The sequence below is a fragment of the Salvelinus namaycush genome, chromosome 10 (assembly GCF_016432855.1).
Source record: "Salvelinus namaycush isolate Seneca chromosome 10, SaNama_1.0, whole genome shotgun sequence".
NCBI classification, from domain to species: domain Eukaryota; kingdom Metazoa; phylum Chordata; class Actinopteri; order Salmoniformes; family Salmonidae; genus Salvelinus; species Salvelinus namaycush.
In genome coordinates this window covers 18288453-18304727 of record NC_052316.1, presented here as the reverse complement: position 1 = coordinate 18304727, position 16275 = coordinate 18288453, and the positions used below count along the sequence as shown (strand labels likewise).

The window sequence follows — 16275 nt, the reverse complement described above, 5'->3', positions numbered from 1 at the left end:
CTAGGAAAACACCATGAACCATACAAAATAGTTTATTAGTCTCATTACATCGCCCACATCAATGGGCTAGTTCATTTTGCATGGCCCGGAGCCTCAGGTGGGTGGAGAGTTCACTTAAGGACCAATGGAACTCTGCACACCCAGGGCACCGGGCCATACAAAATGAACTCGCCCACTCCCCCAGACCATCCCACCCACAGCACTCCCAGAGTTCTTTCACCTGCCCCACAGGTCCTTCCCTTGGCCACGCACTGGCTCCCCATCTTCCCCTTCTAGAGAGAGAGAATGTGGTAACATCCACCTTAATCATCCCATCATTACCTACTCCTCCAGGTCAATGTTGCCCATAGATCATTGTCTAGGCCCAGGCAACTTCATCCCACTCCTAATGAGACATCGCTATTATATGACATCTCTCAACATGTACACTCATCAGACCATTCAAATTTACAGGGGTCACACAGTAGCTTGGAACACATTGCGTTATCATCCATCTGTACACAGGCAGAACTGCCCACTCCTGGACCATGTCCACCTTTGGATATGAGCCCTACTCATGGTTGAGGCTGTTCTGAGCAGAGCTACACTATATAGAGAGTACACCGGGTGTGTGTAGGGGAGGGGGGGGTTGAGAGGACACTGAAGTTAGAGGCAAGTCCTACTCGGCTCCATTTCCAGTTTGGGACACAGGGAGACAATGACATTAAAAACCAGCAGACAGACCCATATCAAAACTCCTACTGAGCTGTGTGGCTGCAGAGATCTTACCCACCTTCCCAGACCCATCAGTCCTATGTGGTTAGTCACAGCCCTGCTTCTCTTGGGAATATGCAATTCAAATTAGATACTCAAAACTATAAAGGAAATATCATCATACAAATTAAATCATACAATTAGTTTTTCAATAGTAGCACAATTTATTTTTCTCCCCAGCTCTAAGCAAATCCGACCTATGTTCTTTTTTTTGCCTTTAGAGCTTTATTTACAGTTCATATACATATATATATATATATATATATATATACACATACATCGAGTTCAAAGGTCACGATGTAGTAGTGAAAATACCTGTCTATGTACCCTACAAATACAATAGAAAACACTAATGTCGTTGTCGACTTGGAGTAAGTAGCCATTTCCCTGAAATTGCAGAATACCTTTAACATGTACATTTTAGTTTCATATCCTGGGTAGTGGTATGTCCTTTCACCATGTATAATAATACAACCATATTGTTGCTGAATCTAACCCCCTTCCACACAGCCCTTACAACCCCCTTATCTCCCTCGGTGCGCGCACACACACACCATGGTCCTACTGCTTGTCAAGAATTCAAAAGGCAAAAAAAAAAAGTTTATCTTTTTGCAAATTTTTTGTTTACTACAGAGGTTTCATTTTGTTTAAAACAGGAAAAAAGGTAACAAAACGAGAGGAAAAAAACAGGTCTTTGGAAGAATCCCGCATTGTGTCGCTAGACTACCAGCTTTTTCTCAGAGCATTTTTTTTTAAAGGTCAAAGTTCCAGAGATCCGACTTCGCCCTCATCTGAATCCTTTACAAACGTAAACAAAACAACAAAGTACAACGTGTGTCTCTGGTCTCCACGACACCCGCCACTCTCTTTACAGTCCTTGGTGCACCAGGGGAGCCTAGCCCCCACTTTATCCAATCGGAGCGCTCCTTCCTCAGTAGATAACTTCGTACACAGTGGCCTTCTTGTCACCTGAGCCCGTCACAATGAACTGGTCATCGGGGGAGATGTCACAGCTGAGCACCGAAGACGACTCCTTTGACTTGAGAAACAAAAAGAAAGGAGTCCAGTTACACTCACTGACAGAGATACTGTATTGCACTTAAATTACACTTTCAAAACAAAGTGGTTTATATAATCCTGATACAGTAAATACTGAGCTAAAGACAAATAGTATAAAATGGCTTAAATAACAACAAATGCACTTGAAATATACTCTTAGCATTTCTCTAGAGAGAGTGTATCAAATCCCAGACCTACCTGGAATATGCTTGATCCATAGGGTGTCCGCCATGCGTTCAGGAGGTTATCTTTGCCTGTGCTCACAAACCATTTACCTGCCGAACCAAAGAGACACACAAAGGGAGATGAAAACTCTGGGCAGAGGAGATGTAGCATGACAGAGGGATTGCTAGTCGGTCGCATACAGGGAGAAAGGGACTGGTGCCGTGTGAGCCTCAGAGTCATTTCAGGATAGTTTTGTCCTTAAGATTACGCAAGAAAACATTTGAATGGAACAATTAGGAGTGTGGCACGTACCACAGTAGGCGAACTTGAGTGAGAGCACACAGCTCTCGTGGAGGTGCAGCTGGTACTTGTCTGGTTTGGAGACGTGCAGCACTTCTACATTACTGCTCTCCATGCCCACTGCCAGCCACTCTCCTGTAGGACAGTAGCCCAGAGAGAAGATCTGGAGGGAGGGAACGGAACAAAGAGAGAAAGCTGATTACACATCTGACAAAGATCATCATCACGTGTGAAGTGATACAGAGAGGAGTGACAGGCCAGTGAAATACAGTACTGGGCCGTATCCACAAAGCGTCTCAGAGAAAGTCCTAGGAATCCTGTTAAAACCTGTTTTAAGACAAAAAACACTCCCAGCTCAGAGTAGGTTTTAGGATGATGTTAAGACACTGCTCAGACAAACTCCAAGAGCCAGGAGTGAATTCTAAACGCAAAAGTTTCTCAGCTGGTAATCACAACAGTTTGAGGTACCGCAAAGAAAAGATAGTGATGACGCTCAATGACATTGTTGCAAATGGGGAATAACTAATGGCGATGAGGCATCATGGCCAGGTGTGAACTCCACAGCACGTTTCAGACAACCCTGTGAATGTGACTGTTGCAATGGTCAAACGTTTGATAGAATTTTCACCAAACACGATCACTTTGCCTACTCTTAATTCTTGCTTAATATATTGGCGTGCATAACCTTTGTTTAACCAATTCTGATGGTTGTTAAGTGTAATATTGATAATATTACCGTTATATCAACAAACTCGTCGCTCCTATTTAACAGCTATTAAATCGCTGTGGCACAGTTGGCATCAAGTCACTTGCCGATAATGTTGCATACGTTTGAAAGGTCTATAATTTCATCGAAAACAATCTAAGTTAACATAGGCCCTAGATGGCTACAAAAATTAACAGCGTGAAATTGCTTTCCAAAGGGATAACTTGAAATACCGTGATGTATGTAACATGATGAAAGAAAGACTTAAGTATTTAGGCATATGTGAAATAGGCCTCATGTGAAATCATTGTCAAAAGCGCAAGAGATAGGCCTACTGTTGCATGCAGGTCTAGATTTATGGATTGATCATATAGATATAAAAAAACATTCTTTCAACAATTCCAAAGCAATTGCAACTGGCGCAGGAACCACTGACTCACTGCCTTTATGTATTATCAAGATGCCTGCTGGTAAGTCTTATACGTCTTAACTGGTTATGAGGTCCTCTAAATATTTGTAGAATAGGTGGGACTTTTATTACATGTATTTTTATAGTCTTTTTTACATTTGTATTTGTATTATTTTACCCCCTTTTTTCTCCCCAATTTCGTGGTATCCGAATGGTAGTAGTTACAGTCTTGTCTCATCGCTGCAACTCCCGTACGGACTCGGGAGAGGCGAAAGTCGAGAGCCATGCGTCCGCCGAAACACAACCCAACCTAGTTGCACTGTTTCTTGACACAATGCACATCCCAACCCGGAAGCCAGCCGCACCAATGTGTCAGAGGAAACACCGTACACCTGGCAACCTGGTCAGCGTGCAGTGCGCCCGGCCCGCCACAGGAGTCACTAGTGCGCGATGAGACAAGGATATCCCTGCCTGCCAAACCCTCCCTAACCCGGACAAAGCTGGGCCAATTGTGCGTCACCCCATGGACCTCCCGATCACGGCCGGCTGCGACAGAGCCTGGGCTCGAACCCAGAATCTCTGGTGGCACAGCTAGCACTGCGATGCAGTGCCTTAGACCACTGCGCCACCCGGGAGGCCATATTTTTATTGTCAATTGTACATAAGTTCCAATGGAAACTTGAGCCAATCACTCTGGATCAGAAATGTGCGGGGGCTGCCACATTGGTAGGTCAGGGAGCAGTTGTTGCTGTTTTTGTAGGGGGTTAACTGCCTTGCTCAAGGGCAGAACGACAGATTTTTCACCTTGTTGATTTGGTGATTCGAACTGGCAACCTTTCAGTTACTGGCCTAATGCTCTAACCACTAGGCTTCATGCATACTCTTATGTGTAAAAATAAAAGCTATGAATAAAATGGCTCTTTTCTCACAGCACAAATGTTATACTCTGAGAAACAATGTGGACATGGGCCCTGATCTAATCTCAGCTAGTCTCACAAGGTCTCCTTTGATGTCAGTACCTGTGAGGTGAAGTCATGCTGCTGCAGCTGCCGTCCCTCTCTCAGGTCCCAGCAGCGTACTGTGTTGTCCAGCCCCCCCGTCCACAGTTTGGTCCCATCGTTGGAGATGTCAATACAGCTGGCCCCGTCAGTGTGACCCTGGAACTGCCTGAGGAGCAGAAAGATCAACATCAACACCCAGCCATTTAGATGTAATCCATAGTCTATAGCAGGGGTCTCACAACCTTCTCTAGCATGAGAGATACTTAAAATAAAAATAAAAATTGCGAGCTACTCGTTTTTTTCTAGCTTTCATAGGCATATTTTTCTCTTCTCCTCTCCCCTGCAACTTTTCCCCAGGTCCTTAGCGTGCAAGAAAAGGTAGTGCACTTTTTTCTGCCAATATACCAGGTAAAGTAATGGTTAAACTGACTGATTTTTGTATTATACTAATGCGATTTCAGAGGGGGTTAATTAACAACACTAATCTGTGATTATTTCCCCAAATTATGTTTTATATTTTCCCAAATTATGTTGTTTTCTCAGTTTTATTTTTCCTTGTTTTACAAAACAAAATTACAATTGTTCATAGAGAAACAATGAAATTGGATTTTCTGAACATGAACATATTTAGATTGTTGCGTTTAATTCCCCTTTAATTGTGCATCTGGCCCTTTAATTGCACATCTAGCGAGTGAGGAATGTGCTGTCTAATGTGCCAGTCTAGCGATGGTTCTGTACTTCCGCTGCTCAATTCATTGCAAAGTTTGCAATTAAAAAATAATGGATACAAATTATATACCGTACTTACTCATGATATACTTACTACTTTGCAGTTAACATTTAATTGAGACGGTTTTAGGGAAAGTATTTCTGTCAACCAACAAGACAATTATCACATCAACTAGCTACACACAGAGTGATAGACAAACGCACACAACACAAACAGACGGGCAATGATTAATTGGCAGATATTGTGTTAGGTTTGGCTTTTTAAGCCAATAGTGGTTAACAAGGGGTGGGATAATAACAATGTTGATTAGATAGTAGCTGGGAGCTTGCGGTGTCTGATTCTTGAGATTTGTTAATGACAGTTTGCAGTGGAACATGTGAAAATGGCCTATGCTTTCAGAATTGTTTGGTGAGCAACTCATAAGCGGGCTGCGAGCTACTGGTAGCTCACAATCAACCTGTTTGAGACCCCTGGTCTATAGCCTCCAATCCTGAGCTCTCCTCCCTCTCTCTCTCCTGCCCTACCCTCCCAAACTTACCTGACCAGTGTCTGGTTGTGCAGGTCCCAAACCATGATGTTTCCCCCCTATACCCTTCCTAACCACCTCCTCATCCTCTTACCTGACCAGGGTCTGGTTGTGCAGGTCCCAGACTACGATGTTGCCGTCACTGCAGCAGGAGAAGCAGACCTTGTTGTCGGGGGAGATGGCCAGAGCGTAGCAGGCCGGGGCAGAAGACGTCAACTCCGCCTTGATGCGGGGAGTAGGTGTGGCCAAGTCCCAGATTGACAACGTGCTGGCCTCGCCTCCAACAATGAGGGTCCGCCCATCAGGGAGGAGCTTGCAGGAACGGATGTAGTTATCCCTATTCTGATTGGGTAACAGAGAAAATAACTCCAGTAATTAAGGTGTGAAACATGTGACTGTGTGTAATGGGCAACATAAAATCCACAGCAGCAAAAATGAGTCCTCTCAGGAGTGTAACATCAGTAATGCAGCCTCAGCAGTACCACCAGGGGAAGAAATTACACCAAGAACATTGCCCTTCAAGAAAACAATTTTTTATGGACACTGGAGAGCATTAAAACAACTGCCCGTCTCTGTATACTTTTAACTTCTGCCTATGTGGTGACCAGGGTTTGAGTGCGTCCATCCTCTCGCTCTTCCCACCCCCTTCGTTGATCTTTGTCAGTGCATCTGTAGCTATCCATCTATGACCACTGTGAGTGTGTGTGTCCTTCCACTCACCAGACAGTCAAGCTGGGCCATGGCACTCTTGCTGCCAGGCTGGCTGATGTCCCACACCTTGACACAGCCCTTGCCGCCAGTGTAGACGTGACGTGTGGAGGTGCTGATGGTGACGGCACACACCACCTCTCCGTGGTTCAGAGTGTGGATCTGACGGGCATGCCGCGGGATGCCCGGGCCCAGCAGGGCATCCGGAGGGAAAGGCACCGGCTGCATCTGTCCATCCGCACTGACATGGAAAGAGTAAGCACTGGAGAGAGGCAGGAGGGAGGAGGAGAAGTATAGTTGTTACTTTACAAGGCTGAAGCTTGAGGTTAACCTCCAACAATAAAACCCTACAATAACAACAGAGGAATATGAAGACTGTTTTATAACAGTGTAATTGTGCTGTGGTCAGAGAATAAGAGGGCGTGGTGACCGTATAGGAGGTTGTGGTAGCAGAGGCAGAGAGAACAGTACTCACGGCTTTCCTGAGGCAGCAGACTGCAGGCTGGCGGGTAACCCTGGGACCCTCATGTGGGGGTGAGGAGACTCATAACCCACCTGGGGGACAGGGACAAAGAACATATGTTAGCTCAGGCATCTGACAGAGCAGTCACAAGTCAAACTCCCAGAAAGCCTTCTCAAAATCACATAATAGATTTAGAACGTTTTCCCACAGTGAATTATAACATTCCATAAGGAGATATAATTGGTGTATGAAGTCATGCAATTGGATGACAATAAATATGTAATCAGTATGTGCATATATATATATATGAAATATATATATGAAAGCGCTTTCTTTCCCTCCACTTCATCACTCTCTCACCACTGCTGATCGTCCGTATCCAGCTGCTGCTGCGGCTGCAGAGCCATTAATCTGGGGGGAGACCAGGTGGAGCCCAGCCCCGTAGGCTGCTGCTGCCCCCGCCAGTTCCCCATTCACCCCTGGAGGGGGCAGGCCAAATGCCCCGGGGGGGTACGCCCCCTGCACCGCCAGAGGGTTCCTCAGACCTAGAGCTAATGGGGAGAAGAGAAAGGGGGAGAGAGGAGGAGAAGACGGAAGATAAGATTGTGAGAGAATCGATAAAGCAGCAAATTATAAAACACTGTTCATAACCTTAGAAGGCTAGAATCCAACCAGTAGCTGATGTTTATCAAAATCAAATCAAATGATTTGTCACATGCTTCGCAAAACAACAGGTGTAGACCAACAGTGAAATGCTTACTACCCAACAACGCAGAGAGAAAAATGTAACAATAGAAAAATAATAACACAAGGAATAAATACACAACGAGTAATGAATTATAACTTAGCTATATACACAAGATACCGAGTCGATGTGCAGGGGTACGAGGTAATTGAGGTAGATATTTTTTTTATTTGACCTTTATTTAACTAGGCAAGTCAGTTAAGAACAAATTCTTATTTTCAATGACGGCCTAGTGGGTTAACTGCCTTGTTCAGGGGCAGAACGACAGATTTGTACCTTGTCAGCTCGGGGATTCGAACTTGCAACCTTTCGGTTACTAGCCCAATGCTCTAACCACTAGGCTACCCTGCTGCCCCATGTACATATAGGTAGGGGTAGAGTGACTAGGCAACAGGAGAGATAATAAGCAATAGCGTATGTGATGAGTTAAGAATTAGTGAGAAAGCGGGTCAATGCAGATAGTTAACTAAATAGCTACTCGGACTATTTAGCAGTCTTATGGCTTGGGGGTAGAAGCTGTTCAGGGTCCTGTTGGTTCCAGACTTGGTGCATCGGTACCGCTTGCAGTGCGGTAGCAGAGAGAACGGTATGGATTGGGTGACTGGAGTATTTTACAATTTTTAGGGCCTTGCTCTGCAATGACCTTAAAATAATACTGAACAAAAATATAAATGCAAAAATTTAGAAGATTTTACTGAGTTACAGTTCATATAAGGATATTGAAATAAATGAATTAGCCACTAATCTATGGATTTCACATGACTGGGCAGGGGTGCAGCCATGTGTGGACCTTGGAGGGCATAGACAGGCGCAGGGGAGACAGGGGAGACAGGCGCAGCCAATAAGAATGAGTTTTCACCACAAAAGGACTTTATTACAGACATGTGTTTGTGTGTGTTTTTTGGGGCCTGCTGTATTTCGGGCTCTGTTGTAGGCACATTGTTTCTGACACCTTTATCAGAATCCCACAGTTCTTACCTTTCTCACAGTACTAAGAAAGTATTCGTAGGGTTAATTTGAAACAAAAATGTACTTTGAGGGTAGTATACAATATTATCTGTTGTTTAGAAAAATGCCACCAGAGGGCATCAGAGTTGAGGTTTAACAGTTAGCACAGAGGAGTTCCTGTGGCAGCTCTGATCCTCTATGCAGGGTTCCACATCAAGTAGGATCAAACACACAGCTCAATGCCACAGAAGAGATCACCAGACCACTACTGCACTCTGCTGGCTAGTTTGCCACACTGCAGTGTGGAGCCACTAGACTTCATAGAGAGATTCTGGGAGAAGAGTGATGCATTCCAATAGACTGAAGCAACGTAATAATGAAACAGTTCAGTCGCAGTCCTTCACCTCTCTTAATCTCGCCGTTTAAAGGTTCCCGCATAGCTCTCAACCCCACAGGCAGTAGGCAGACGCATCAGTTAACCCACATCAAGGGCAGTTTGGATCGCTCAGCTGTTTGGAGCGTGGTTTACCATTTTGATTTATGCCATGGACCACAGATACTGAATATAGATGGAAACTCTTGGCAGCTTCAGATAAAATGGTCTGGTAAATGATCATGGCTGGTATATTGAAGACCCTTTAAAAACATAGTGAAAACTGCAATGTAAATACAATCCATGATTACGATGGTCTTGTGGTTGGTCTTACCCAGAGGGTCAACGCCAGGTTTGCCAGGGAGGGAGCGGAACTGTGGGGGGGCACTGGGGCCAGGGGTGGAGGAGTCCTGGGAACTGTGGGGGGTGCCTGACTTCATACCTGGGGTACTGGACTTCTCCCTCTGTTAGAGAAAAAGAGGGAGGGAGAGGGGTGAAGAGAGAGAAAGAGAGCGAGAGAGAAAGAGAGCGAGAGAGAAAGAGAGCGAGAGAGCGAGAGAGATGGGGGCGAGAGAGAGGGGGAGAGAGATCGAAAGAAGCAGTGAGAGAAAACAACAGTGTGAATGAGAATGTCAATGAGAATGTGAAGGGGAGTGAGAGTGAGAGAAGGAGAGAGTGTGATGTGAATGTAAGATGTCCTTCCATCACAGCTATCAGAAACACTAGGTGCTAATACTGTAGAATTACACAAAGGACATCCAACATGTAGAAATCCTTTTGGAATGCATGTCATATTTAACAGATGACTGCTGCTCTTTGTATCTAGAATAATATATCTATGCTGAAGAAAGATCATGCCCAAGGAGATAAGTGTGTGTGTAGAAACGCAGTAATTCAGTAAGGCTCAGCAAGGCTAGGGTCACATGGGGCCGTGAGCATCCTTGACACTGCGTATGAAGCTGAATTGAAATATCATCACTGAAACTAAGTATGTAGGCTGCGCATGTCTCACCATACATACAATCACTCATCTGACTCTGAGCATAACTGTATGAAGCTGTGTGTGTGTGTGTGTGTGTGACAACGTCATGTAATGGACTGATCCTGAGCATACCGGCGGCTCCCGGTCCTTGCTGCGGGAGGGGGAGGCTTGGCTGCTGGAGGAGGCCAGGGAGGCGGGGCTGGCCTGGGGAAGGGCGTCTTTACGGGAGGGGGGCAGTTTGTCCAGGCCGTTTTCTCTGGACGAGTAGGAGTGCACACTGCGGGGGGATGAGGGGTCCTGCGGGGTCACAGAGACGGGGTGGGGGACGTTAGTCCACTAGACGTGGTCCCGCTGAGTGTTTCTCTCATCAATCTGAATCAGTCAATTATCAGAGTCAATTTGGGTCTGAACTGAGGCGCAGAGATGGACCAACTCACCTCATCCACCACCAAATTATCATCACTCTTATCCGCATCGCTGCCCTGCAATCAAAATGTGGGCTTTTAGTTAAAAATGGAACACACACAAATTAACTAATTACTGAACACAAACACCCACAATTGGCTATCAACTCAGTATACTAACATAATCTGTCATGAACTCCTTCTCGTCAGCTTTCCTCTTCTTCCCATTGCTGAGGTAGTCTGCTGAACGGCCCTTATCCCCGTTGGACATAGAGCTCTGAGGAGGGAAGGATAACGAAGTGAGAGGGACTGTTTAATCATGTCAATTTCATAACCACACTGGCGAAATGTGATGAAAAAAAAATCATCACACAGCCTCGACTGGGGTTCAGTGTCCGTGAGGGGGATAGAGAATGGAGATGTAGTATGGTGTACTGTACTATGTTGTAGCGTACTTGGGTGTAGGGAACTTGAAGTGTAGTGTACTCACCGGTCCAGCCTCGCGGTCTACGTCCATGATGGACAGCATCGCCCCGCGTCCCCGCAGCCAGCCAAAACAGAGCAAACACAATACAGCATGACTATCACCATTCTCACAAACACACAGCTAAGAACATGCCCCAGCCCATCCCAACCTCACATTAACCAACCACAACTACTCTAAACCCAACCAAAACAAACTCTCCCCATCCAGCCTAACCCAAACCTGGCCAACCTAATCTCCCATCATCCCCATCCCAGCCCATACCTCTGTGGTGCTCTGCGGCGGCTGCAGCAGCGGCAGCCTCCATGTGGGCCCTCTCATGGCCCTCTTTGGCAGCCAGCTGGACCCCCAGGGCCCCGGACAGGGCCAATAGGCCAGACCCACCGCCCAGCGCCAGGCCAGGGTGAGGGAGGCCCCCAGGGTGGGGCCCCATTTGCAGGCCCTGCAGACCCTGCAGGCCCTGCAGGCCCTGGGCCACGTGCTGGGAGAGGTGCTGCGCCTGCAGCTGTTGCTGGAGGGAGGAGAGAGAAGGAGAGAGAAAACAAGACAGGGGTTGAGTTGTGGTCTACTGGGTTAGAGGTGGACTGGACAGGGGAGGGGCTGAAGGGAGAGGTATACAGAGAGAGGTGTCACAGAGAAGGGTGTCTCCATTAATGGAGGAGCCCATGCATGGTGCCATCCAAATGGAGTGCGAGTGGAGGAAAGGAGTGCCTCCCTAGGAGAGAGAACACTGCCACAAAAATCAAACCATGGAGTGCATGGTTGGAATGATGTGAAGGCAAGAAAATCATTGTATTATTTTTAGTTTTAATTCTCAGACTAAGAACTGATGTGTGATTTGAAACGTCATTCCTCTGGTTTGGTGAGGCCATGTGTTGTCTCTTGGCACCCAGCGTTGTGCAGACACACAGATAGTGTCATCTCTCCTTCTCTTCTCTCACTACGTTTCCTAACAGTCTCATCTCAACCTGTTCCTGTTAGGTCCACACTAAGGGACCAATTTGTGTGTGTGTGTGTGTGTGTGTGCTGGAAGGAGGGTGAACTGGCTATTCACAGAAAAACAAAACAAAAGAGGCAAAAATAAAGACGTATGAGAGGATGAAGGGACACACTGTATGAGGTAGAGGGGGGAGTCCACGTACCCCTATAGACGCATTTAACTCCCCCATAGTCACCTGCTTGGCGCGCTCCATGGCCTGGACCACCTGTTGTTGGTGCTGTGGGACAAACCAAGGTAACAGTGAACTTGAAAGGAAAGGTCTGAATTTTAACATGCTTTACAAAGTCAATAATAATACATCAAGACCAGTATTAAAGCATGTGGTATAAAGTATGCACATGTTTAGGAGGAATAACAGTCACGCTTCGAAGCTCCATAAGGGCTCATGTCACTGTGTAAATGTGTGTGCCTGCTGCATCGAGGTATGTCAATGTTTTACTGTGAGTTGTTGGGTACTAGCAGCATGCATATGCATGCCTCAGGGTGTAGGTGGCTGTCAGAGAGATACTGAATGTGTTACTGATGTGTTAATATGCATGACCGTGTGTTTTTGTGTGTCTGTGTTTGATTTGCGGTGTGTGTGCGCATGTCTATGATTGATTTGCAGTGTGTGTGTGTGTGTGTGTGTGTGTGTGTGTGTGTGTGTGTGTGTGTGTGTGTGTGTGTGCACGCACGCCTGTCTTCAGGTCATCTCACCTCCTGTGACAGGAAAGGGATGAGCTGGGCACAGATCACGTTCAGCCGCTTGGCGATCTCTGTCTGCAACACACATAAAATAGAGATTGCGTGTGAGGACACCGTGTGTGTGCTCATCAAAGCAACACACACCCCAGAACCTGAGCAGGTCTGGCTGCGAGGGCCAGTGTTGTAAATATTTCAGCTCCTCACATTTGGTCCATGCAAATCCAAACACTGCCAAGAAGCCCGGGTAAAATATTCATGGCCAGTATCGAATGTGACCACCCATCCCAGAGTGTGCGTGGCTACCTGCTGGGGGTCAATGGGCTTAGTCTGCCAGCTCTTCCTCCCTCCATCTCCTTCTCTCACTACCATTAGTGAAGTAATCTGCCATGTGCTGTATCAGAACCATACTGTCTCTCTCCCCCCCCCCCCCCCCCCCCCCCTCCCACCCCACACACACACACAGAGTAATGATATGCATGCAGAGATCATGATGACAACATCATTATGACCGGGGGCCATTTTCCTGCTGACAGCTAGCCTCTGCTGTACCGTCTCCCTCTTCTCTCGACCGGGCCAGGCGACACAGCCCCACACCATTCCCTACCAACTGATTTATTGACGCTGTGGTAAACTCCCACCCCCCCTCCTCTTTCACACTCTTCCTCCTCTCCCTTCTTCCTCTTGCCTCTGCTCATCTCACCCCCCATTCAACCCTCATCCTCTTCCCTTATTCTGCAGACAGGCAGTACAGACCCCCCCCCCTCTCCTCTCCTCTGCCACCCCCACCCTTCAGCACTTGCCTCCATAAATCCATCAGCACCCTCACCAGGGAAACACAATGATTTCTTGTTAGAGAACGCCAACTACTAAATGACATCTTCAAGAGAGCGGGAGCCAGGGAGATCGGAGAGAAGTGCACGTGGTGGGTGAGGGAGAAAGCAAAAAAAACGAGAGACCGTGAGCAAGTGAGCGCAAGGGAAAGAGCATAAATAGGGGAGTACAAAATGGGAGAGGGAAATGAAAAGAAGGGGGAGGGGAGAAGGAGGCGGGGAGGCTCTTGTGCCGTTGAGGAAATGAAAGCCAATGAGGCAGGATGCACAAGGAGGAGGATGGGGGAGTGAGAGAGAGAAAGAGACAGAGAGAAGGAAGGAGGAGGATGGGGGAGTGAGAGAGAGAAAGAGACAGAGAGAAGGAAGGAGGAGGATAGGGGAGTGAGAGAGAGAAAGAGACAGAGAGAAGGAAGGAGGAGGGCAGGGTGATTCGTGTGGCTTGTCAAAAGCAGAGCGATTGAGATGGCAAAACGAAGGGAGAGAGCAGACGCTCTGAAGGCAGTGACCTGATTTAAAGTGAAATTCAGCATGGACTATATGTCTGCAGGAGAGAGAGAGGAAGAGGGGGAGACGGGATGGGGTGTCAAGGAAAGACAGAGGCGCGGGGGGGGGGGGGGGGGGGGGGTTATGATAGAAAGAAGGTGAGAAATGGAGAGAAAAGGAGAGGGGGTTATATAGAAATTAGACTATGGGATATAAGGATAAAGAGACAGAGGAGGTTATAGAGAAAGAGATAAAGGGATAGAGGGAGGGATAGAGGGAGGAGGAGGGTGAAGTCAGTAGTGGTAATAGACAGGATTTATGAGGGGAGAGAAGAGGATGTTCCGGCTGCTTTGGGAAGGAAGGGCACATCTCTCCTCTCGTCTCGCCTTGTCTGTCTAGAAAAAGGAATTCGGTTTGCAAATCCTATTAATGCAACAGCAGCATAGTGCCATGGGTCCATCATGGGCGGGTTAGCATGTTATGCTGGAGGCCAGTTCACTAGATTCTCCCAGAAGCATAGCATACATACATTACTCATCTAGTCGCAGGTCGACTAGAGAGGGAGGTTAGACTCACCTGTTTGTGCATTTCAATATTAAGGCCGTAGGACATCTCGTAATACTGTAAAAGAGAGACGGAAATTGATGGTTGTACATTTGCATATATGCAGATCTACAATAAAAAAAAGTACCTTTCAATGCTGGATGAGTGGGCGAGTCGATTTGCTTGGTTTTATTAATTTATTTAATGACCTCAGCTCTGGGCTATGCCAACCTGGTATGTGAGCACAGAGATGGTGGTGGTGTCAATCACTCGGTTCAGAGCAAGGATGGAAAATCGTTGTCGGGCAGAGCTGAAGTCATTTTAAAAACTGACGTTGTAGTGTGACATTCTGACATGTCATTTTCAGCAAGGTTGGTTAAGGAGTAAAAAGTGAGGGGGTTGACAGCTAGGTAGAAGAAATAAAGAAATGGCAGCGTTGAGAGCTTTTTGATGGAGCAGTGGACTCCATCCCTCCATATTCTGCAGAAGTGTGTGTGTTCAATAAAAGGGCCCTTCCTGACGGCTGGCTGTTGTGTTCTGCCGGTGTGCCAAGATTCAGAGCTGTTGCTAGGCGACTTGCAGACTCCAAAATTCTGAGCTAAAAAGAAGAGAGAAATGGGTGGAGATGTATGCCAAGCGCCGGGGCTGTGCCAGACTGCCACATAGCTTCTTTTGCCACAGTGGGCACTGGGCAACACACAGTCAGCTGTGGTTAGGGCGCTCTCTGATCACAGCCTCGTATGAACACCGCCAGGAATGTGGAGGATTACCCATATCAGAGCTGGAGACAACACACGCACACTTCAAACATACACACAACGTAATATGTGCTGTGCTGTGTGTGTGCTTGCATACGTCTGTGGTCCATGTGGTTTCCAGTGGGTGTGATGTGTAATCCCTTGCCAGATGCTGGCATGAGTGGTACAGTGTAGTCAACAGACAGACAGACAGACAGCTGTCTGTGTGTTACCAGAGAGAGAGTTGTCTTGTCTGTCTGCTCCGTCTGGGAAAGCTACACAATGGATCTCAACTCTTCTCCTGCAGAAATTAACCATCAGCATGGTGTTCGTTAGAAAACCCAAGGTTGTGGATGGGGAGTGTGTGCATGTGTTCTTGCGGGTCTCACCATGACGTAGTGTCTCTGGATCTCAGTCTTCTCTGTGGCCAGTTTCTCACACTCCATCTTCAGGCTGTAGGAAAGATTTAGAAAAGGGTAGAAACTCTATCATAATACTGTTCTATTTCTTCGGATACATACAGTACATCTAAAAAGTTGCCCGATAGACAGAGCCTGAAATATATTAACATTAACACAGGTCCATATTTAGTAGGCAGTGCAGACACCTGCAGCTAGATTTGTCCCAGCAAAGATAGGATTGGGCTGGTGACAGGACATTATCACTTCAGAGCACACCAGGAATAGATGACTCACGCTTGGCGCTCGACACCAAGCCAGAACAGACCAGGCAAGCCAGGACCAAGGTGTCATAGAAGGGCAGGGTACGCGACGCGCCTCTCCCTCCCTCCCGATCCCTCCGCTCTCCCCCTTCCAATCTCCCTCCCTCATTCTTTCTATCAGTCCCCTCCTCCCTCTCTCCGTCCCTTTGTCTGACCCTTCCTCCCTCCGTATGTCCCTGCCAAGTCACCCTGTGACCATGCCGCACCAAGGCAACCCAGGGATCCTGAGCCCAGCACGCACACAGCCCTCCATTAAAAAGAAAAGATTCACCCATTTTGAATGTTATTGTTTTTGTGCATCTCTGCATGATGTTCCATCGATTCCCAGAGTCAATTCATGTTTATCAGAGCTATTGCCATTCAAGCAGGCAGAAATTCAGCCGCTCACTACACTGGAATTTAATAGGAGATTGTGAAAGCCATTGACCATATTTTTGCAATATTCCGACCTTGAGAAATGTGTAATTTAACTGAGGGTCCATCACCTTTCTCTTATTTGTCTGCCTTTTCAGTCCAGGCTG

The 16275-nt window shown here is 46.9% G+C and overlaps 1 protein-coding gene across 1 annotated transcript in view; it reads right to left on the bottom strand.

Annotated features, from left to right (window-relative positions):
- Positions 1–48: 48 nt before the first annotated feature.
- LOC120054791 (transducin-like enhancer protein 1) overlaps positions 49–16275 on the bottom strand; it is a 41807-nt gene continuing 25580 nt past the window's right edge. The window contains exons 3-20 of the mRNA XM_039002414.1: positions 15423–15486; positions 14330–14374; positions 12453–12515; positions 11899–11973; positions 11021–11267; positions 10763–10779; positions 10454–10549; positions 10306–10350; positions 10001–10165; positions 9221–9350; positions 7181–7371; positions 6833–6912; positions 6370–6619; positions 5744–5991; positions 4412–4559; positions 2290–2440; positions 2011–2087; positions 49–1792 (exon numbers count right to left, since the gene is read on the bottom strand). Coding sequence (XP_038858342.1) covers positions 1685–1792; positions 2011–2087; positions 2290–2440; positions 4412–4559; positions 5744–5991; positions 6370–6619; positions 6833–6912; positions 7181–7371; positions 9221–9350; positions 10001–10165; positions 10306–10350; positions 10454–10549; positions 10763–10779; positions 11021–11267; positions 11899–11973; positions 12453–12515; positions 14330–14374; positions 15423–15486 — 2200 coding nt within the window. The 3' untranslated portion in view covers positions 49–1684. The remainder of the gene's footprint in view (positions 1793–2010; positions 2088–2289; positions 2441–4411; positions 4560–5743; positions 5992–6369; positions 6620–6832; positions 6913–7180; positions 7372–9220; positions 9351–10000; positions 10166–10305; positions 10351–10453; positions 10550–10762; positions 10780–11020; positions 11268–11898; positions 11974–12452; positions 12516–14329; positions 14375–15422; positions 15487–16275) is intronic.